At 44.2% G+C, this 22,304-nt stretch overlaps 1 protein-coding gene across 3 annotated transcripts in view; it reads left to right on the top strand.

Annotated features, from left to right (window-relative positions):
* Positions 1 to 343: 343 nt before the first annotated feature.
* PHACTR1 (phosphatase and actin regulator 1) overlaps positions 344 to 22,304 on the top strand; it is a gene marked incomplete at its 3' end in the record, with an annotated part of 250,961 nt that continues 229,000 nt past the window's right edge. For all 3 annotated transcript variants that reach the window (XM_081246168.1, XM_081246166.1, XM_081246167.1), the window contains exon 1: positions 344 to 794. In XM_081246168.1, coding sequence (XP_081102294.1) covers positions 539 to 794 — 256 coding nt within the window. In that variant the 5' untranslated portion in view covers positions 344 to 538. The remainder of the gene's footprint in view (positions 795 to 22,304) is intronic.

The raw sequence follows: 22,304 nt of genomic DNA, 5'->3' as shown, positions 1-22,304 counted from the left end.
GGGTTGGACCCACCCGAGAATGGTAATCTGTTCTGGTCCCAGAGAGGCGCTTGCACCCCGAGGGCTCCCAGCGTAGCTGCCTTCTGTGTGGTGTATCTTGCTTTCATTTGGCGGCGGGAGGCTCGAGGAAAAGGGGGAGGGGAGGCTAGCGTTCTGACCTGCAGCTCGAAGAGAGCGAAGGTAGCTGCAAACCCGGCAGGCTCAGGTCGCTGGCGCTGAGACGTACGGAGGGTGGGGCTGCCCGTGGAGGGTGCGCGCGTGAGGCCGCGGGAGAGGCGGGAGTGGAGCATCCCAGGTGGGACCGCTGAGTGCCTTCCGGAAACCCTACTCGGGCCTCGGGATCCGGATTGGCTCGGGCAGGGAGGTCGGCGAGGTCAAGCCCCTTTCGGCGCCTTCTTCTGACCCGCCCCGCCGCGGTCGCGCGGCTGTAGAGACGCGGGTGCGGGGCGTGGCAGGGGCATGCTGGCCAGGCGGCGGGGCACGAGTGGCAGCGCGCGGGGGCCGGAGCAGCGCCCGGCCCGGGACGCCCGGGGGCCGGATGGCGGAGCCCACGCGCGCCGCGGAGCCGGGGAGGTTTGCGCTCCGCTCGCCGCGCTGCAGGGAGGGCGCGGTGCCAGGCGCGAGCTCCCGGAGACCCAAAAAGAAAGCTTTTTATTTGCTGAGTTTGAAGCCCCTGAAGGAGCCCGCCCCCAACGACAACAACAACAACGTGTCCTTTGTGATCCATTGTCAACTAGGCAAGGAGATCAAACACATTTGCAGCAACTGCAGTCGTGGGGAGGACGCCCGGGACGGTGAGTGCCGGGGCGCGTCGGGGCGGCGGCGAGCGCGGGAGGCGGCTTTGCCGGTCCCCAGTTTGGGGGGCGCCGCCGGCGTCTCTTCCCGGAGAACTGCGGGGACATCCGCCCTCTACCCAGGCGTGACGCCCGCCCGTCCGGCACTTTGCAGAGTGCCGCCCGGAGCCAAACCCGGACCGCATCCGTGCACAGACCATTGATGGAAATGCTCCCCTACAGGAGGGGTTTGAAACAGTTAAAGCGGCAACTCTAGGATTTTTCTCTTGGGGAAGGTGGGGCTTTAGGGGCTTCATCAGGGGAAAGATTATTAGCTTTAAGAAGGTGCTTCCGCAGTTTTCTTAGCTTTCTCGGCTTAGCTTTTCTCCCATCGTTGCGTTAGATAGGATATAAGCTTTGCTGGGCTGCGTTACAGATGTGGCCTTCGGGTGGATTCACTTTGGAGCGGTGGTTGGGCCTCGGCCACAGCGCCCTGGAGACTAGACTTGTGGAGTTGTTGAATGACGTCCGCTCCGAGTGGAACATGGCCGGGATTTTTGGAGGGCCGCCGCTGGTCCCTCTTGCACTGATGCTTAAGGGCCAAAATGTGGGAGGTGGGGGAGGAGCGGCAGCGGCTTCCTCCAGGTGTGCCCTGCGAGCCAAAGAGCTCCCTGCGAACGATCCGGAGCGGGGCGGTGAAAGGGGGCCGGGCTGCCGGCGGCTCTGGGCAGAAGGCGCCACGGAGGAGGGACGGCGTTGCGCGGACCGGGCAGCAGCCTCCGCAGACGTGGACGCGCCTGTGGGGCGGTGCACTTCCCAGGCAGTTCGAAGCAGCTCAAAGAGCAGACTCCAGAGGGCCACTGAAGGTCTCGGAAAAGTTGTAGGCAGCAGGTTTTGCAGGGAAAGCATTAGCTACTGGCCAGCCTGAAGCTCATCGCCTGCCTTGACACTCACACCTGCTTGGGCAGGCAGATTTTTCCTATCCACCAGGCCGCTTCGCTTGTTGCCTTTGGAAGAACGCGTTATCACTTAGAGTATTTCTCCGGTTCCTGCTGGCCTCTGAGGTGCAGCGCAATGAAGCGACTGGTTTGGCTAATGTCTTTTCAGAATTAGAGTCCTGTTAGCGTAATTATACTTTTGTTTACTTAAACTGCCAGAGAGGCTGTGCAGGATGGCGCTAGGCATCCGAGGGGAAAATCGTGCAGGAGAAAGGAAGGCGCACAAAACACGCTGAGGCAGCTCTTGTTAGGTTTGGGGGAGGATATCTGTTTATGAGAAGCACACACTGACATGTGTTTGGTCCTTTGGTTACTCTATAAGCTGCTGACGCCTAGGCAATATAAATGGATTAATGGGGTGATCTAAAGCCAGACTTTTACCATCTAATGTAATAGAGCATGAGATGCAGGCTAAAATATTTATTAAATGAGCCGCTCTGATGACTGAATTGCTTCCCAAATGGGCTACTTCCACAACCTTGGGGGTTTATTTAAATTAGGATCTCTGAACGTTGCTACAGTAAGGAAAGGTCTGTATCTACACTCAAGGATGTGTGTTCATGTGTGTAATTATGAACACCATGCTTCCGCTTCCAACACACATCATCTCTACCACCTCAAACACTCCAGAATGTCTTAAGGGGCTACTTACGGATGTTCACATATTACCTGATAGGACTAAAGCATTTAATCTCAAAGCATTCTTGTTTAAGGGAGACCTCATGTTGTGGCGCCTAATTTTTGCTGAATTCTACACTTGCTAATCCTGCCTTCCAGTGTGGGGTGTGCTTCGTTAGTCACTGAAATAAAATGAGATCAGGAGCTTAACCCTTCTACTTTTACTGCCAGGGCCCAAAGCAGCACTGCCCACTGTGAAAGGAAAAGAAGTTCAAATAAATTTCACTTTCTGCAGAGATTGACCTTGAATGTTAGTTTGTCAGGAGTGGATGTTCTGTGAGCTAAGCTCTCCAGAAGCTGTTTTCAATTTGAGTCATCTTGTCTGCATGCCAGGAGAGCCAGCTCTTTTAAAGGAAATGTGTAGTAAAGATTGTAGTAATGCTCACAGTTTTGGTAGGGCTCCATGGAGGAGGACATTTCTTGCGGTGGGGTGTACCTGCATTGTGTCCAGCACCATAAATATGTTAGGTTTCTCCTCGGCACCACTGAGGTCATTTAGTAGCAACCAAGGACAATACTGGTCCAGCTGGAAAGCGCTCGCTTGAAATTTTATAGAGGTATTGCTCACTGAGTCTCATTCTTAATTTCCTCATATATAAAATATATTGAAACATATTTAAAGCATATTTTAATAACTTTCAGCCTAAAGACGATCTATAACTAAAAGTATTTGGCTGATATAGAATAAATTTTAAAAGAAAGAGTATCCCTGGCTCAGTGAACATATGAAAGTTGAAATTACATTTTGGCGCTTGCCATTTTACTTAAGAGTATTTTTTTAAGTTCCGGGTGTCCACTAACTAGTACCAAAGATGCTTTGCTGACCTTATTTTTAAGTAGAAAATTACTTTTAAAAATTGTAGAATACAGTTCACCATTAATGGCCAAAGACAGTTTGTGTTTGCTTCACCTTTGCTGTTTTGGTTCAATACCGAAGCCATTTTCAGATGAAGAAACAAGCTTATGTAGCACTTTGGTGTGAAGGCCACAAACAAGTGAAGGGTAGAAAAAACACTGAAATCCTTCTCTGTTCATCTTTGAAACTAAGGTGCTTTCCAGTGTGCCTCAAGTTGATTATTTTTTTATATGGCACCTATACTGAACGTAGAAAATTAAGTACTGTTTTGTGTGTGTGTGTCTGTGTTATATACATGTGCAGTCTTGATAAGCCAGGTTTATTAAGCTATAGAACTAGAAGGAACTACACAATTTCCTAGTACCTTTAATTTTATCTGCCTTACATACTTGATAGGCTGGCATTGGTAGGAATAGACAGAGAGAAATTTTTAGCTAAATAGATTAGAAGTTATGAACACTGTAAAGCTGCAGGAGGGCTTCCCTGGTGGTGCAGTGGTTAAGAATCCGACTGCCAATTCAGGGGACACGGGTTTCAGCCCTGGTCTGGGAAGATCCCACATGCCGTGGAGCAACTAAGCCCGTGTGCCACAACTACTGAGCCTGCGCTCTAAAGCCTGGGAGCCACAACTACTGAGCCCGCGTGCCACAACTAGTGAAGCCTGGGTGCCTAAAGCCCATGCTCCGCAACAAGAGAAGCCACCACAATGAGAAGCCCGCGCACCGCAATGAAGAGTAGCCCCTGCTCGCTGCAACTAGAGAAAGCCTGCGCACAGCAACGAAGACCCAATGCAGCCAAAAATAAATTAATTAATTAAAAAAAAAAGCTGCAAGAGACATAGCTAAAGTATCACCTAACTTATATTGGGAGTCAATTGGAGAATATGATTTAATTTACAAATAGATAAAAATCAACTCTAGGGAGAAATCTATTCTAGAAAGCAAGGTATTTCTCTATATAATTTCATATATATTTGCTATTCTTATTTGAATTCCTTTTGAGTCTATTAGAAGTGAGGAATTATTGTAGGAATTACAGTGTCATTAATTGTGTATTAAAATGTAATTTCAAGTAATTTTTAATAGAAATGAAACATTTTAAAAACAGTTTTTAGAAATATTTTGAAGCCTCTTACAGTGGCCTGTTTAAAAAGTAATCAAATGATAGATTTAGAAACAAGACATATATATATTTTTAACATCTTTATTGGAGTATAATTGCTTTACGATGTGTTAGTTTCTGCTGTATAACAAAGTGAATCAGCTATACATATATCCCCATATATCCTCCCTCTTGCGTCTCCCTCCCACCCTCCCTATCCCACCCCTCTAGGTGGTCACAAAGCACCGAGCTGATCTCCCTGTGCTGTGCGGCTGCTTCCCACTAGCTATCTGTTTTACGTTTGGTAGTGTATATATGTCCATGCCACTCTCTCACTTCATCCCAGCTTCTCCTTCCCCCTCCCCGCATCCTCAAGTCCATTCTCTACATCTGCGTCTTTATTCCTGTCCTGCCCCTAGGGTCTTCATAACCGTTTTTTTTTTTCTTTTTTTTAGATTCCATGTATATGTGTTAGCATATGGTATTTGTTTTTCTCTTTCTGACTTACTTCACTCTGTGTGACAGACTCTAGGTCCATCCACCTCACTACAAATAACTCAATTTCATTTCTTTTTAGGGCTGAGTAATATTCCATTGTATATATGTGCCACATCTTCTTTATCCATTTATCTGTCGATGGACACTTAGGTTTCTTCCATGTCCAGGCTATTGTAAATAGTGCTGCAATGAACAGTGTGGTACATGTTTCTTCTTGAATTATGGTTTTCTCAGGGTATATGCCCAGCAGTGGGATTGCTGGGTCGTATGGTAGTTCTACTTTTAGTTTTTTAAGGAAACTCCATACTGTTCTCCATAGTGGCAGTATTAATTTACATTCCCACCAACAGTGCAAGAGGCTTCACTTTTCTCCACAACCTCTCCAGCATTTATTGTTTGTAGGTGTTTTGATGATGGCCATTCTGACTGGTGTGAGGTGATACCTCATTGTGGTTTTGATTTGCATTTCTCTAACGATTAGTGATGTTGAGCATCCTTTCACGTGTTTGTTGGCAATCTGTATGTCTTCTTTGGAGGAATGCCTATTTAGGTCTTCTGCCCATTTTTTGATTGGGTTGTTTGTTTTTTTTGATGTTGGGTTGCATAAGCTGCTTGTATATTTTGGAGATTAATCCTTTGTCAGTTGCTTCGTTTGCAAATATTTTCTCCCATTCTGAGGTCTGTCTTTTCATCTTGTTTATAGTTTCCTTTGCTGTGCAAAAGCTTTTAAGTTTGATTAGGTCCCACTTGTTTCTTTTTGTTTTTATTTCCATTTCTCTAGGAGGTGGGTCCAAAAGGATCTTGCTGTGATTTATGTCATAGAGTGTTCTGCCTATGTTTTCCTCTGAGTTTTATAGTGTCTGGGCTTACATTTAGGTCTTTAATCCGCTTTGAGTTTATCCTTGTGTATGGTGTTGAAACAAGACATATTGATTGTAGCTGCTACTCAGTGCCTTTTACATGTGATTAATCAATATTTCAAGGTTGTTTTCATTTCACTAAATATGATTTCTATTCTTCAAATATTCATAGACAAATTCACTAACCCATTGACTCACTAGAGGCATTTCCAAATTTTGTTTTCAGAGTTAGAAATATTTCACACGTTATTCTAATGGATCCCAGTGTGAACTTTTAGAACAAAAACAATTTGCCCTAATACTTCTCTGTTACTCTGTAGGGTTCATTCCACAAGACAGCTTTTTTTTTTTTTTTTTTTTTTTTTTAAGTTTATTTATTCATTTTTTTAATTAGTTTCTGCTTTATAACAAAGTGAATCAGTCATACATATACATCTGTTCCCACATCCCTTCCCTCATGCATCTCCCTCCCTCCCACCCTCCCCATCCCACCCCTCCAGGCGGTCACAAAGCACCGAGCTGATCTCCCTGTGCTCTGCGGCTGCTTCCCACTATCTATCTACCTGACGTTTGGTAGTGTATACACGTCCATGCCTCTCTTTCGCCTTGTCACAGCCCACCCTTCCCCCTCCCCATATCCTCAAGTCCATTCTCAAGTAGGTCTGCGTCTTCATTCCCGTTTTGCCCCTAGGTTCTTCATGACATTTTTTTTTTAAATTCCGTATATATGTGTTAGCAAGACAGCTTTTTAGAAAAGAATGCCTTATGAGTTTCTGTGGGTCAAATCCTTCTTTTTGCAGATGAGAAAACTGAGGTGCATAAAGATTAGGTGAGCAGTCCTCCAAAATTCAGCCACCATTTGGTGTCAGGGCTACTAACAGAACTGTTCCTTCATGAAGAAGTTTCTAGTGGTGGTCCAGAGGTGGCTCCTGGAACCTCACTGCCTGTTTTCAAATAATGGCTCCTCCACTTGCTAGCTGGGTGACTTTAGGATACCACGATATTATCTACTGCATGGTGTTGTGAGGATTAAATGAGATAATTAGCACGAAGCACTTAGCATGGTGCCTGGCAAGAGAAAGTGCTGGAGAAATATTAGCTGTGATTACTGTCATCTGTGTTGTTACTGCCAAGTTCAATTTTGTCTTGGATTTTTCCTCCTGCTATTGTGTGCTCTTTGGTCTCTTCCGTAATTAAACATCCCTGGATTGGGTCCAAGATGAACGCACCAATTCTACTCTGTGTTTAACAGTGAAAACATATTTCTAATAAAAGCAAGTAAAAGTGAGATTGGGGAAGAGTGCCTTCAACATTGTGCATGTCAAAAGTATTTTGTCGTGCTGGTTTTAGAATTTTAACAATCATGACCAGTTCATTCTAGATAAAAGGACTCACGTATATGTCTAAGTTTACAATGACTAAGCACTTTTTGGTCAGTCGGATATTCCAGAAAATAGGCAAGGTGAGATCCAGTTGTTTCTCCGGAAGAGGAAAAGTGAACAGCTGGATGAAGTATTGTTACTGTTGTACTGTATTGTTCTCCAGAACAATAATTACTGGAGAATTCTATCGATATGGGCCCAGTGGACACTGAGAATAAGAGGGACAGCTAGGAAAGACGTGACCTGAAGCAAGGGGTAGAGGCGGGAAACGGCTTCCATGAAGTCAGGAGAGCTTAGGAAAGGCTCTAACTTGGGCAGGGCGTAAAGGTTGTTTGGAACCCTGAAAAGAAAAGCATGTGCTCAGACAGTAGTGAAGAGAGTGAAGAAGGGCTTAGTGGGGTGTTAGGAAGAGGTGTAAAGAGGGGGGGAATTCTAATGAAGGTGGGCTCTTAAAATTCTGCTAAAGTATCCACGTACAATCGTCCCTCAGTATCTCTGGGGGATTGGTTTCAGGCACCCTCTGCAGGTACCAAAATCCAGGGATGCTTATGTCCCTTATATAAAATGGCCAGTGCAATGAATACAGTCCGCCCTCCACATCTGTGGGTTTTGCATCTGCGGGTTTTGCATCTGCGGATACAGAGGGCAGACGGTACTCACACAACTGACCTATTGATTGATTCTCTTATGTTTGCTTATAAAATTAGCACGTTGTGTGTGCAGGGCCCCCTCAGATACCAAGAGGTACAATAACCAGTTGTTGCCTTTGAAGAATCGACCTTAGAGCAGCAGGAAGGTAAACTGCTAAATTATTGGAGGAAGCCATTAACTTTGCGAGTAAGGCAGGAGGGCTTCCCAGAGGAGGTGATATTTGCACTAGGGCCTAACGAAGGAGTTTTCTCAGATAAATAAGGAAGGGCATTTTGGTAAGAAAAAAAAATGCAAATGATATAAATTGCAAAAGAGCATAGCTTGCCCAGAAAAGGGGAGAAGTTCAGCAGGTAGAATTGGTGGAATGCAGGGGAAAATGACATGAGGTAGTCTAGAAACATATGTAGGGGCAATTCGTCTTTTTTTTTCTGATGATATATTTCTGCAGCATTTTTATGTGCCAGGTTAAGTGTTGGGAATATAAAAATCGGTAAGATAGTACGGTCTTTGTGCTCAAAGACCTTAAATGTAGCTCAGGGACATAGTTAGATGGATACATGCACAGAAGTTTTAAAAGTGTTTGAGAGGGCTTCCCTGGTGGTGCAGTGGTTGAGAGTCTGCCTGCCGATGCAGGGCATGTGGGTTCATGCCCCGGTCCGGGAAGATCCCACATGCCGCGGAGCGGCTGGGCCCGTGAGCCATGGCCGCTGAGCCTGCGCATCCGGAGCCTGTGCTCCGCAATGGGAGAGGCCACAACAGTGAGACAAAAATGAGAAAAAAGAAGTGTTTGAGAGAAGTAAGTGTGTGTGTGTGTGTGTGTGTGTGTGTGTGTGTGTGTGGTTTTTTAATTAATTTATTTATTTATGGCGGCATCGGGTCTCATTGCTGCACACGGGCTTTCTCTAGTTGCGGTGAGCGGGGGCTGCTCTTCGTTGCGGTGCGCAGGCTTCTCATTGCGGTGGCTTCTCTTGTTGCAGAGCATGGGCTCTAGGCGTGTGGGCTTCCGTAGTTGTGGCACATGGGCTCAGTAGTTGTGGCTCGCGGGCTGTAGAGCGCAGGCCCAGTAGTTGTGGCTCATAGGCTTAGTTGCTCCACGGCATGTGGGATCTTCCCGGACCAGGGCTTGAACCTGTGTCCCCTGCACTAGCAGGTGGATTCTTAACCACTGCACCACCAGGGAAGCCCGAGGCAGGTGTTTTGGAGGCAGAAAGTAGAGAGTGTCAGGCCCGACTTGGGCAAGAGGGAAATCAGGAAAATCCCGGTACAGTTTATGAAGGAGTTCATATTTCATTCAGTGAGCACTGTAAAAATATTAATAAACAGAAGTCTCAATTAAGTAGACTTGGGAGACCGGACAGGGGAGCTTTCATGCCCTGGGAGGATAGCAGAGCCCAACAGGAGAAAGAAAGTCTCCTCTTCTTGCCTGGCAAGGATTCAGCCAATGAAAAGCCAGGGACTCTTTGTTTACTAAGCCCCCCCAACTTCCTTTTCCCGTCTGTAAAAGCATCCTCCTTTCCTTGCTGTTTGGGGACCTTCACAGGTTGTAGACTCCCAGTTGTATTTCTCTGCTGATCCTGAATAAATCCATCTTTTTGCTGGAGAAGTGACTGGCAGTCTGTTTGTTTTAGGTCAGCGACACCGAAGGTAGCACAGGGATTTTTAAGCAGAGGTAGCATGATTAAATTACCTTAAAAAAAAAAACTTATGAAAAACGTATACAAAAGTATACAGGAGAGGATGATGATCTCTATAGATTCATCAGCCACATTCCCCCACTCCTATATTATATTGGAGCAAATTTGAGTAGGTTTTTGTGATGGTGTTGCTGGCAGAGCTTAAGCAGGGACCAGACGAGAAAGGGCCTGGGTCCGACACTCATAGCCAAGAAAGGTCATTTCAAGACCTTAAGCAGTAAGTGTCAAAAGACCAAGATTCTGCTGTTCTGTTACAGACTCATAAAAAGGCCCAGTGACACTTTCAAGCACCAGCAATTCAAAGTCAGTTTGCTTTATTTTCAGCCTCACTTGAACTCATATGTAATTTTGCAAATAATTTCCCCTTCTGCTCTAATATCTTTCTGACTTATAGACATCTATAAATATTCACTCAGTTTAGGAGAAGAAATGTTTAAAATATTTGTAAAATCTATAGCTTAAAATATACCCATATGTCTAAAGGAAATTTAAAGAGATCAATAGATAAAATATACACATACAACTGTATTGAGAGGGGAAGGATCAAAACTTTTTTGCTAGCCCCAAATATTCATTTCTGTAGTTTGCTAGTTAATCCAAATGGTAAGAACTTTTCGGACGTGAATAGGTGTTTATAGAGTTTGAAGACATGGCTGAAAGGAGGGGGCATGACGATTTGATTTGTGTAGGTTGTAAAATAGGGGTCCAGTTTAATTTCTTTTGCATGTAGGTGTTTAGTTTTCCATTTATGAAGAGTGTCCTTTCCTCCTTGTATACTCTTGGCTATACTATGACACATTCTGCTTATCCACTAATCAGTTGATGGTGATTTGTGTTGTTTCCATTTTTTGGCTAGTATGAATAATTCTTCTTTGAGCATTTATGTACAAGTTTTAGTGTAGATGTATGTTTTCATTTCTTTTGGGTATATACCTAGGGGTAGAATTGCTGGATCATCCTGTGTCACCATGTTTAGCCATTTGAGGAACTGCCAGGTTCTTTTTCAAAGTGCCTGCACCATAGTATGTTCCCAACAGCAATGAAGATAAAGTCCCATTTCTCTACGTCTTTCCAGTGATTTTCATTATCTGTGTTTTGGATTTCTGTCGCCCCGGAGGATTATTAAGAGAGAGAGTGAGAAGGTTCTGAGTTGATGGTCAAGAAGAGAGTTGATTCAGTCTGTTTAAGAAAACCGATAAGTTTAGAAAACGTAGACACATAACTCTATTTATGTTACACTTTATAATTTGCACATGTTATTTCCTTGTAATCATCAAATTTCCTTTTAAGGTTGGAAATGCTACTGTGACCGTTTTAGGGGGGTGGGAACAGAGGATCAGTGGTCATGGCTTCCTCCGTGTCACCTGCTGTTGCTACTGTGCCTGGGCCATCCCTCTGCTTCCATCTCTGCAGCCATGGTCGGCTGCTTCTGAGATGTGAACCTCTAAGAAGAGACTACGTGTTTTGGCCAATGAGGTTTAACATCTTCAAGTGATTAATTAAATATGAAAGTGATTCTTTCAGGAAAATTCAGGTAAAAAGGAACACCAAAAGCAAACTGTCCGTTCAGTAAAAAGCAAAAGAGGAAATTATATGGTGGAGAGCGCGTTTGGTTAGAATTGGGAAACCTCAGGGGCCGCTGATACCCTCTCTCTGCTCTCAGGACTCTGTCCTGAGTTTCTTCCACCTGTGAGATAATTATTTCTCTTCCCTGAAGATGTTGCGATGCCTAAAACCCATATAGATCAGGGGTTGGTAAGCAGTGGTCCCTGAGCCCTCCCTCTGTTTTTGTAGTGGAGAATTTTTTTTTTTTTTAACAATTACAAACGGCTGACAGAAATCGAAAGAAGAAGAATATTTCATGACACAAGACACTCATATGAAATTCAGATGTCAGTGTCCATAAATAAAATTTTGTTGGAGCACAGCCATGCGTAATCGTTTGCGTACAGTCTATGGTGGCTTTTGCACCACAGCTGCAGAGTTGAGGGGCTGCGGCAAAGACCCGCACACCCTCAAATATTTAGTTTCTGGCTTTTATCAGAACAATTTTGCTGACCCCTGATACATCACAGTTCCTATAATCAGGAGATACCGATACTGACCATTTTAACACCACATCTAATCTTAGGATTGAAAGGGACTCAATCACATCTCAGTGTCATTCACCAGAACTGCAGTTTTAGTCCTTTTCAAAGGCTAAATGTATGCAGAGGGACAGATTTAAAATGCAAATCAAGCTAAAAAGAAACAACTCCTCCGAATTGGGTTTGTGGAGTATCTTTCCTTTCCCCACTCCTACTCTGACCTTTATGTGGGTTTCAGGCTGGCACATGTGACAAAAGGGGATGGATTTCTAATCCCCACCTAAGAGCTAACCATCCTGACTCTTGCTTTTGTTTCCGTGTGAACTTTAGAACAATCGCCTCTGCTATTTTGGCAGATGGAGATTTGCCTCCATAGTAATTATTTTGCAACCCACAAAAGTAATTACAAAATCAAATAATTAGCTTCTAAACCAGCTGTAACCCCAGCAGTGACTCTTGGGAGGGGAGAAAAGTTCCTGTTCTTTAATCTTCATTTTTAGGACTGTCAGCTTCTGCTTCCCTTGCCCCCTTACCTCAGTTCTTGAGGTATTTTAAGTCGAGTAGCAGTCTTCAATGAAGCATTAGCTGCTTTTGAGGCAACCATCTTAAACAGTAGTACTGTTCCAAGGTTATGAGTGGAAAGACAGAGAAGCAAGCAAGAAAAAGGAAAAGCAAAGCCTGATTTAATTCTTCCAGTAATAGGAAATCAACTTTAAAAAGGAATGACAGCCTACCAGACTCCATGCCTGGCTGGTTGGAATTATTGGGAGCTGCATTGTGGTGAGGCCTCCAGATCTGAAGGTGTTCTCTGGAAGAGTTGGCACTACGATTTCCTGGCACAAAGTGAGGAATGCAGTCTGCCACACAGTTAGCGACCATCCATCACTGACAGACTGGGCACATACCAGAATCTGCCTATTTCTTGAGAGACTTAGAGTCTGTTTATGGGCAAATGTTTGTCTAACACGTGCAGCAGATACTGTAGATAATGTTTATATGTTTGGAAACTTACTTGTCTGATGAACTGGGCTACTCCACAGGATGGAAGTGTATCCAGAAGCAGATCTTGGCTACGGGCACCATGATGGATTTGCTACATATTCAAGAAACGCCCCTTCCAGGGACTTCCGTGGTGGCGCAGTGGTTAAAAATCTGCCTGCCAGAGTTTCCCTGGTGGTGCAATGGTTGAGAGTCCGCCTGCCGATGCAGGGGACACGGGTTCGTGCCCCGGTCTGGGAAGATCTGACATGCCGCGGAGCGGCTGGGCCCATGAGCCATGGCCGCTGAGCCTGTGCAAAAAAAAAAAAGAAAAAAGAATCAGCCTGCCAGTGCAGGGGACATGGGTTCGAGCGCCGGTCCACGAGGATCCCACATGCCGCAGAGCAACTAAGCCCGTGTGCCACAATCACTGCAACGAGAAACCCCTGCTCACCACAACTAGAGGAAGCCTGTGCTCAGTAATGAAGACCCACTGCAGCCCAAAATAAATAAAATTAAAAAAAAAAAAAGAATCGCCCCCTCCAAATCTCAGTAACTCACTGATTGATGGATCCCTTCCCCAGCTCACTAAAAAAGCCAAACAAGCCACCGACAGGAGCTTATCATCCCCCAAATGAACACTCAGTGAACCTTTTTGCTTGCCCAAAGCCCTAATGTTTTCATAGCCAGAATGAACAGTATGCTGCAGTTTCCAACTAGCCATGATATGAATTTTTCATGCACTATTAAGCAGACTGTGGTCAGAACACCACCACCCAAAGTAAAACTGAAGACAAAGGAACAGATTTTAATATATGCAGCTGAAAGAGCCCTTTGCAGTGGAAGTAGAAATGATGCGCTATTGGACCCCTCCCATCCTTGCCCCGGTCTTTGAGGTGGCATCGGGAACGTAAATGCAGATTTCTTGTGGTAAGACAATAGAAGTAGCTTGGAATACTGGTGAGTGTAGTAGTCATTGGGCTGTGTGCTTAGGTTAATTTTTCAAGTTTTTCTAGAAGGCAGAAGAGGGAATACATAGAAAAAGGAGCATCTATGTTCAAGAAATAAAAGTAAAGACAAGAGACATAACCAAAGACAAGAGTTACTCTTTGGAAGAGGAAACTTATGAGTATCTTAGACCCCCATATATAAACCAGGTAAAAGGGGGATTGCTGGTTTAGGCCGGGGGAGGGCCTGCCCTCACAGAGGGCCATAGAGTCCTAGAGCTTTCCAGAACCACAGTTTTAAAGTTGTTCTTTGTTCTACTCCATTTAGGTGAGATACAATGTAGAATGATTAATTGCATTTCTACAAGGTAAACATCAGCTCATAACTGGGGACATTATATCCCAAATTTTTATCCTGTGAAGATGATGAACATCTAATAGAGCAGCTTGTGACATAAATAAGGTATAACCAAATAAGGTGTAGGTTTTTCATGTGTATGTATATGGTACACCCTAGAATAGAGCTAATTTGGGGGAAAGTGTATATATTGGCTTCAGATTTGTATTACATCACATATAAACGGGTAGTAATATAACATCTTTAGCTTCAAATTATTTCACGAGGAATGTTTAATCTCGTGCCAACATTAATAATCACCTCTTTAAAAAAGGCAACTGCTCCAAATAAAATTGGATAAGGTGTACAGTCCTTTTTGCTTCCTCCTTAACATTGTTGATGGAACATTGTTGAAATTCACCATTGGATTTATAAGCAAGTGTTGAGGACCAAACAGGAATGACACTTAGCATTTAAACCATAGTAGATGGGTCAGTGTGAGTTACTGGCTCAAAGTACCGAATTCGCCATGAATGAAATAACACAAATTTACTTTGAAAATATCATAGCCTAAATTACAGTAAGATTTAACTGGGAGGATTCCCACCATGCTTTTAGAAAGCAAACATGGCTTATTTTTATTGCACAATCCTAAGAGTGCAATTCCTGGCAGTGTTTACCAGAGAGAAGGAATTAGCAGCCTCCAGGGGAGAGTTAGGAAAACAAAGCATCCTCTGGGAATCCAGCTCCTAAGTCTTGGTGCCAGTAACCTTGGTACAAACGGGCCTCAGACAAATTTCAGTCTTGGCCTTTGTTTTCCTTCTTGCGAAAAGGGGTGAAGGAGAGGAGGATCGTGCTTGTTTTTCCAGAGGGTGTTGAGAATATTCAGGAGGCTTCTGGAAATATTTCAAAAACAGAAAACACAGGGGGTTTTGTGCTTTTAAATCCGTGGTGCTAGCTTCCACATTCTAAAGGGATGGAGGAACTGGGTTTCTCTTTTCTCCTTGTATTCTCCTCTCTATTCGTGGTGATGGTCGGTGGAAGGATGGAGCACCGAAAAGGCTTCATGGCTTGTGGGACGGGGAAAACGATAGTCACTTTCTCTCAAGGTGAAAGAGCAGAGGGATCCCCTGAGCTAGATGAACAGATGACTCTGCCATCTGCTTCTGGCTGCGTGTGGCCTCCCCCCATACCCAGCCGAGCCCTTTTCAGACTTGCAGGTCACAGAGCTGTGAGCTCTGAAGAGCAGTCTCCTGAAGGCTATTCCAGAAACCCAAGTACCTTGCCCATGGCCGGTCCCCCTGCCCAAAAGACAAAAGCTGCCCAGTCAAGCCAGAGGGGGTGGGCTGAGGCCCCTAAGGAATACAGATCCTCTTCAGAATTCAGTCCTCTGCCGTCTGACTAAATCCATAGATATCACAGCATTTTTTTAAGTGTACAAATATGTCCGTGACTTAGGCATTAAAGATGTTAGAGTGGATTATGGACTAGTCAGGAAGTGAGTGGGAAAATCGGGGTACTTTGTACCTTCACCTTTGCTTTTAATTTACTCCTTTTGCTTCCTTATGGACATGCAGGGTCCTATTTTGATGGGTTCCCCCAACGCACAAAAGTTTAAATTAGCTGTATTGCTTGTAGGAAAATAATAATTTTCTGCCTGGCATCTACATATACTGAGGTCTGTACTCTTAGAACCAGTCCATGGTAGCAAGGCAAAAAAGACAAGTTCTCCCATGCCTCTTGGAAATATGGCCTGCCCGAATTCCAGGGTCTGTGCCATTCCAACAGAGACCTGCAGAAGCACTCATCTTCCTGTCAAAGACCTCTTACGGTAAAGGAGGCTGTGTCATGCTTCTCTGCTATTGAGCTTCCCAAAGCAGCTCTGATTACAGAGGGAGAAATTTTAAAACTCAGGTTCTGAAGTTCAGTATTGGGAATTGTTGTCAACTTTAATGAGCTGTTTTCCAAAATGTGTTCCATAGAACACGTGCTCCATGGGATGGTAATAGATGGTATGTGAAAATTTTCAAGATCAAACTAACTTGGAAAACTGAGCTAATAAACAAAGTTAAGTAGATTTTTAAAGATTTTTGAGCCCTTGGTGTGCCCATGTGCCTAGTGAAACGTCAAGAACAGAGTGTTTATACCTCTTTACCCAAATTTATTTTATCATACACAGTGGTTTTTTTCCGAGGGGTGGGGAGCATTCACAGGTGATGAACGCCCTAGAAAAAAATTAATGTGTGGCTTCAGAATCCTCCCATAGAAAATACTACATTGACTGACTCTTTCCCACTTGTGAAAGATACAGACTCACACAGAACAATGAGATTTGTTCATGAATTCTTCTTTCTGACCAGAAGCTATTGGCATTAAACTTCATAGTAATTGGGAAGAAATACTTTCACTTTTGCTGAACATGTTTAGTGATTTTTGGTTCGAAGAGCTTTGAATGCAAATTATTATACCTTTGTTTCAGTCAATCCAGGAATTAGGTACTTTCTCTATTTCCCTAGTTAGGCTATGTGATAGAACCATATGGCAGGTCTGGGATTTCTAGAGACCTGTGATCTCAATGTGGAATATTTTAGGTCAGTGTTTCTTAGTCTCATGACTATTGACATTTTGGACTAGATAATTCTTTGTTTGGGGTGGCAAGTGGTATTCTGTGCATTGTAGAATATTTAGCAGCATCCCTGGCCTCTATCCACTAAGTGCCAGTAGCACCTACTATCTTAAAATGTACCTGGGATTTGTTTTAATCGGGTATGGTAAGGGGACAGACAGGGAGGTAACTGCCTTTGAAAGAAGAGTTTATTACAACTCCTAAGGGGAAGGGGCACAGCATCCATGCAGCACCCCCTGGGGAAGTACCAGGGTTGGTCAGGAGGCAGAAGGGCTCAGGAGAGAACGTAGCCCAGAGTTTTATTGTGTTTTTCACAGAGAAGGAATGGGTGAATCAAGGTTGGCAAGTGTGAGCAAGTTTCGGATTGGTTAGTTTGAATAATTTTGACCGGCTCAGGGTTGTAAAGGTGGTTCTCTAGTTGTTCAGTACCTGGCCCTGGGGTGATTGAGGGCAGAGGAAATACACACTTGCTGTGTGAGAATTCGATCCAGGAGATGGCTGGGGGGATACGCTTCGGATTGCTTGGTTTGCATAGGAAAGGTGCCCTGGCAGGCAAGTTGTTTACTATCTCTAGGAATTAGCTAGTTCTGGGAGGGGCAGCCTCTCCAGGCTCCAGGATGTCAGAGCCTCATCAAGTACAGAAAATATTTTAAAACATGCTTCATACACCCACCTCCCGCTTGTGACAACCAAAAATGTCTTCAGACCGTGCCAAATGTCCCCTGGGGGCAAAGTTGCTCCTGGGTTAACAATCACTGATTGGGCTTCCCTAGTGGCGCAGTGGTTGAGAGTCTGCCTGCAGATGCAGGGGACACGGGTTCGTGCCCCGGTCCGGGAAGATCCCACATGCCGCGGAGCGGCTGGGCCCGTGAGCCATGGCCGCTGAGCCTGCGCGTCCGGAGCCTGTGCTCCACAACGGGAGAGGCCACGGCAGTGAGAGGCCCACGTACCGCAAAAAAAAAAAAAAAAAAAAAAGAATCACTGATTACCGGCCAGAGTGGGCAGTGCCAACCATGAGTGGGTTCAACAAAGCAAGAAATCAGTGTGGACTAAATCCCAGGAGGGGGGTTTGTGTGAAGGGGCTGATGTGGATTGGCAGAAGTCAGGAAGGAGGAGATCCTAAGTGGAAGGGTTCCCAAGAACAGGAGCAAGGAGGGGAAGGAAGCGTAAGTGTATCGTTGTTAGATAATAACAACGATGCCTTAGTCACTTGCTCAATGCCAAGCCCTGTGCCAGTGATGGGAAATACGGGCTTAATCTTCCCAAGAGCCCCATGAGATAGGTACTATTTATTTCAGCTTGGCAGAAAAGAAACCTGAGCCTCCGAGGGATTAAGCAACATGCCGGTCTCGCCGGTAATAAGTGCTGAGGTTAGGATTTGAAATCAGGTCTCTTTTTAATACGAGGTAAAGTTAAAAGATATTAAATTATAGGCAGAAGTGCCTGGACTTAAAGGGATGTGCCACACGCAGTGATGGTAGGTTCTTCAGCAGAGGAGTGATAACGTGTAAAGAGTATTTTGTGTTTTTGTTTGTTTTTTTTTCTTCTTCTTCTTTTTTTTTTTTTTTTTTTTGCGGTACGCGGGCCTCTCACTGCTGTGGACTCTCCCGTTGCGGAGCACAGGCTCAGCGGCCATGGCTCACGGGCCCAGCCGCTCCGTGGCATGTGGGATCCTCCCGGACCGGGGCACTAACCCGTGTCCCCTGCATCGGCAGGCGGACTCTCAACCACTGCGCCACCAGGAAAGCCCGCAAAGAGTCTTTTGGTTCAGCGCGTGGCATCAGCTCGGCAGCAGACACAGGGAATTAGTTGCAGGTGGGCTGAGGCAGGGTGGTGCCGAGCAGGATCAAGCAGTAGAGCTGTGATGATCGGTGCTTAGCCAAGGGTCGTGGCAGTAGGATTGGAGCAGAAAGGGGTGTCAGAGATGTTTCTTGACAATAGGAACTAAAGGCTGAAGAGATGAAGAAAGGAAGGTTACGCCATAGCGTCTAAGACAAAAGCCTAGAAGAACGGTGGTCCTCTCCCGTCCCCTTCTCCCCAGTGGGAAGGGCACAGGTGTAATAGAAAGGCAGGCTGGGGTCTCAGGAACAGGGTAGAATATGGGCTCACTTAAAGATCTTGGTTTTAGTTCATTTCTGTGCCCCATTTTTACTTTTCATAGTAGTGACCACTTGTTATACTTGCTGTGAGTTAGGCACTGCTCTTTTTACTTTCCATATATGAACACACTTATCCCTCACGACGACCTCTGAAGGCAGTCTCCATTTGGCAGATGAGGAAACCAAGGCTCAGAAGGGTTTAATAGCTTGCCCCAAATCTGGCTCCAGAGTCATGCCCTTTACGTTCTCAGCTTTGCAGCTTCTGGAGCACGTTATTAATGCCCAGCTGCTAGGCATTTGGGCAATGTTATCTCCTATCATCACTGGGTACACTTACGTACTTCTTGGTTTTCCCAACTACAGAATGAAAGGGCTGAGCTCGTAAATCCCTTGTAGCTCTGTCGTTCCATGTCTGAGTAATAGTTCTACTTATTAAAAAAGTCAGACCGAATTCTGTTACTTATTATAATGGAGACCTTTTTCTTAAAAAGAAATGTCTTCCTTTTCAAATGTCTTCCTTCTGAGGCCTTGGTTGGCCCAGGAAGAGATACCCCTTCCCTGGAATCCCAGGCCTCTGAGCATTGTTCATGGAAAGCCATTCTGCTTTCTGTGCATCTGTTTCTCGTATTCACCTGTGAGCTCCTTGAGGCAAGATGGTGTTTTATTCATTTTTTGTATTCCTGGCTCATAACGTGTTCCCAGTAGAAGATCAATAATTTTGTGTTTTGTTTTTGCTTTTTAATGATTTCAGACCAAGGAAATCAGGTTTCATACATTGCACTTGGTATAACGTTACCATGATTCAAGTGAGCTCTTTCCTGAAGAAAAGAATAGTATTAGCCCTCAGGATGGCTACAAAAATAGATGACACAGGAGGTCACATTGAGAGGAAAGGAAGCTTCTTACCTAGGAAGTAGAAAGCAAAGGGCTTCAGTGCCTAATAGTATGAGCACAAGCGTCGAGTTGATGTTACTTACTATTGAAGAGTTTAGACAGTGTCAGCAAACGTTTTCTGTAAAGGGCCAGGCAGTAAACATTTTAGGCTTTCACCGTAAGATCTCTGTGGCAACTCCACAGCTCTGCTGTTGTAGCCCAAAAGCAGCCACAGGCAATAAAGAAATGAAAGAGTGTGACTATGTTCCAATAACATTTTATTTACAAAGACAGGCAGCAAGCTGAATTTAAACCGAGGGTTATAGTTTGCCAACCCCTGGTGTAGACTCTCAAGTGTGAGAGAGGGTGCAGGTCCCAGCTGTGCCACTTGCTAACTGAGTGGTTTAATTCAGAGTACGCCTCAGTTTCTGCATCTGTAAAATGGTGACTCTTTTTAAAAAAAAAATTATTTACTTATTTATTTTGGCTGCATTGGGTCTTCATTGCTGCGCACAGGCTTTCTCTAGTTGTGGCGAGTGGAGGCTACTCTTGTTTGCGGTGCGCAGGCTTCTCATTGTGGTGGCTTCTCTTATTGCAGAGCACGGGCTCTAGGCGTGCGGGCTCAGTCGTTGTGGCTCATGGGCTCTAGAGCACAGGCTCAGTAGTTGTGGTGCACGAGCTTAGTTGCTCTGCAGCATGTGGGATTTTCCCAGACGAGGGCTCGAACCTGTGTCGCCTGTATTGGCAGGCGGATTCTTAACCACTGCGCCACCAGGGAAGCCCCTGTAAAATGGTGACTCTTAACAGCACCCACACTTAGGGCTGGGATCAAATGAGATAATATAAATAAAGCACTTGGTACTGACCCTAGAATAAAGTAAGCGTGCAGTAGGTTGTGGCCATTACTGTAATTATCATAAGTATTCTTTATATCCTCCTGGCTTTTTTCCTTCTTGCTTTGCATTGTAGTAAATGAATTCACATTGAACTCATGCTTGCGAGTGCTATGGTCAGATGTTTTATTTGCAGCCCTCTTTTTCTATCTGCAGATTTTTGAGTTTAAAGTATAATAAGAAACATGGTATCTGTAGTTCCTACCTGTGAGGATTGTTGTAAGTATAAAATTCACGTGTAGCAATGCGCGCGGTGCCTCGGACGTGGCACTCGATATGTCGTAGCTAATAGAAAGAGGAAGAAAAGAAGTTGAAAATGTAAGTTTTTAAAATGAAGACTGTAAAGAAATTCAGTAATTAGAAATCTGGAATTTCAATTAAATAGGAATTCTGATGGGGAAGATTTTAGCATTCATTGTGCATAAATGACTTAGTTTTACATTTGGAATCAATTAATTGCTTGGCTCTGTTAATCAGTGATTTCCTCAAGTGGAACCCAGTGCTCATAAACTAGGAACTTTGAAACGAGTCGAGATACTTGCTTTTCAGAATGATTTGTTTATATTATAGCAAAACCAAGACAAATCACACAGGCAAAACAGCTGTCTGTTGGTCGTGAAGCACAGTCTGTGTTGCATGTTAGGAGCACTCACTGTGAACAGTCACGTATGTGCTGAGCCAAGGATCCAGCAGTAATATATGCCAGAGGCGAAAGCAGAGCTTGCCGATCGGCGCCTGCCTTCTCCTGAGTCAGTGTTGTAAGTTATAGGGAACAGGATTTCTCACCCTTGGCACTATGGATATGTTGGGCCACATAGTTCTTTATTATGGGAGGCTGTCCTGTGCATTGTAGGATGTTTAGCAACATCCTGACCTCTACTCTTAACTGGCAACTACATTTATAAGGAGAAAAATCTGTGGAGAACAGCAGCTGATTAACCAAATGAGCTAACATTTCTGCACAGTCGTATACACACAGCATTGGTGCGTATTTGTGTCATCAAAAGGGCCTGTGGCTTTGTTACTCAATGTCCCCCTCCATCCACCAGATGCCCCCAAATTAGGACTAACTCAAAGTCATCTTCAAACTCTTAAACATTAGATTTTTAATGTCAGCAAAATATTTACCCTTGCTTTTTGGCAGGGAACTGATAATAGAGGATATGTTTCCTTTTTTGTAGCCCCAAATAAATTGTAGACATGTAACTGTTTGAACTTATTTTTCACTTTCAGGATACACTTGACCTATTATAGTTGCTGTTAACATGTTAGCGCTATATCATGACATCAGGCCGGCATATAACACAGAAGTAGTATTGCCAGAGTTTTAGGGACAAGTTGTCTTGTATGGGTACATTCTGTTAAAATGTACCATTATATCATTGATTCTTTCTATAAACAGCCATACATAGCATTTATTGACAATTAGACAAAAAAAATTTTAGGACCAACACGTTATGTTGTTTATTTCCAGCTGTTTATCCTCCTTGGTCAAGCTCAGAACCAGACAGGAAAATCCTGTATACGGTATTGATTCAATCTGTCAGGATTTTTGAAGCTTAATTCATGCAAATCTGACTACTGTCATTCTGCTTCAACTTTTACAGTTTGAACTGTTCTCGAAAAGAATTTTCTTGGTGCTATAAAGATAGAGCTCACTTGCCTACTCCTGTCCCCTTAGCTCGCTAAGTGCTAGTTTATGGTTTTTAATAAAATTGTCTATACTAAATATGATAGAGCAAAACTGTCTCAAGAAATATTTCTGCTCAAATTTCTGTACAACCTACCTTCAAGAAAATCTGAAAATTGTTTTCTCCATGTCATATCTAAGCCATTAGATGATTGTGTGTGTGTGTCTCACAATATTGTGAGTACTTCTGCAGAGCTGAGCCTCATCTTTTTCTAATTCACAAAACTGCACAGAGTACAGATGCTCAATAAATGTTGAACTGAATTCATAAAAGGTGGTTTGA

Source organism: Mesoplodon bidens (assembly GCF_964165515.1).
Source record: "Mesoplodon bidens genome assembly, chromosome: 10".
NCBI classification, from domain to species: domain Eukaryota; kingdom Metazoa; phylum Chordata; class Mammalia; order Artiodactyla; family Ziphiidae; genus Mesoplodon; species Mesoplodon bidens.
Note: the sequence above shows the minus strand (reverse complement) of the source record. Positions and strands in the feature narration are given on the sequence as shown.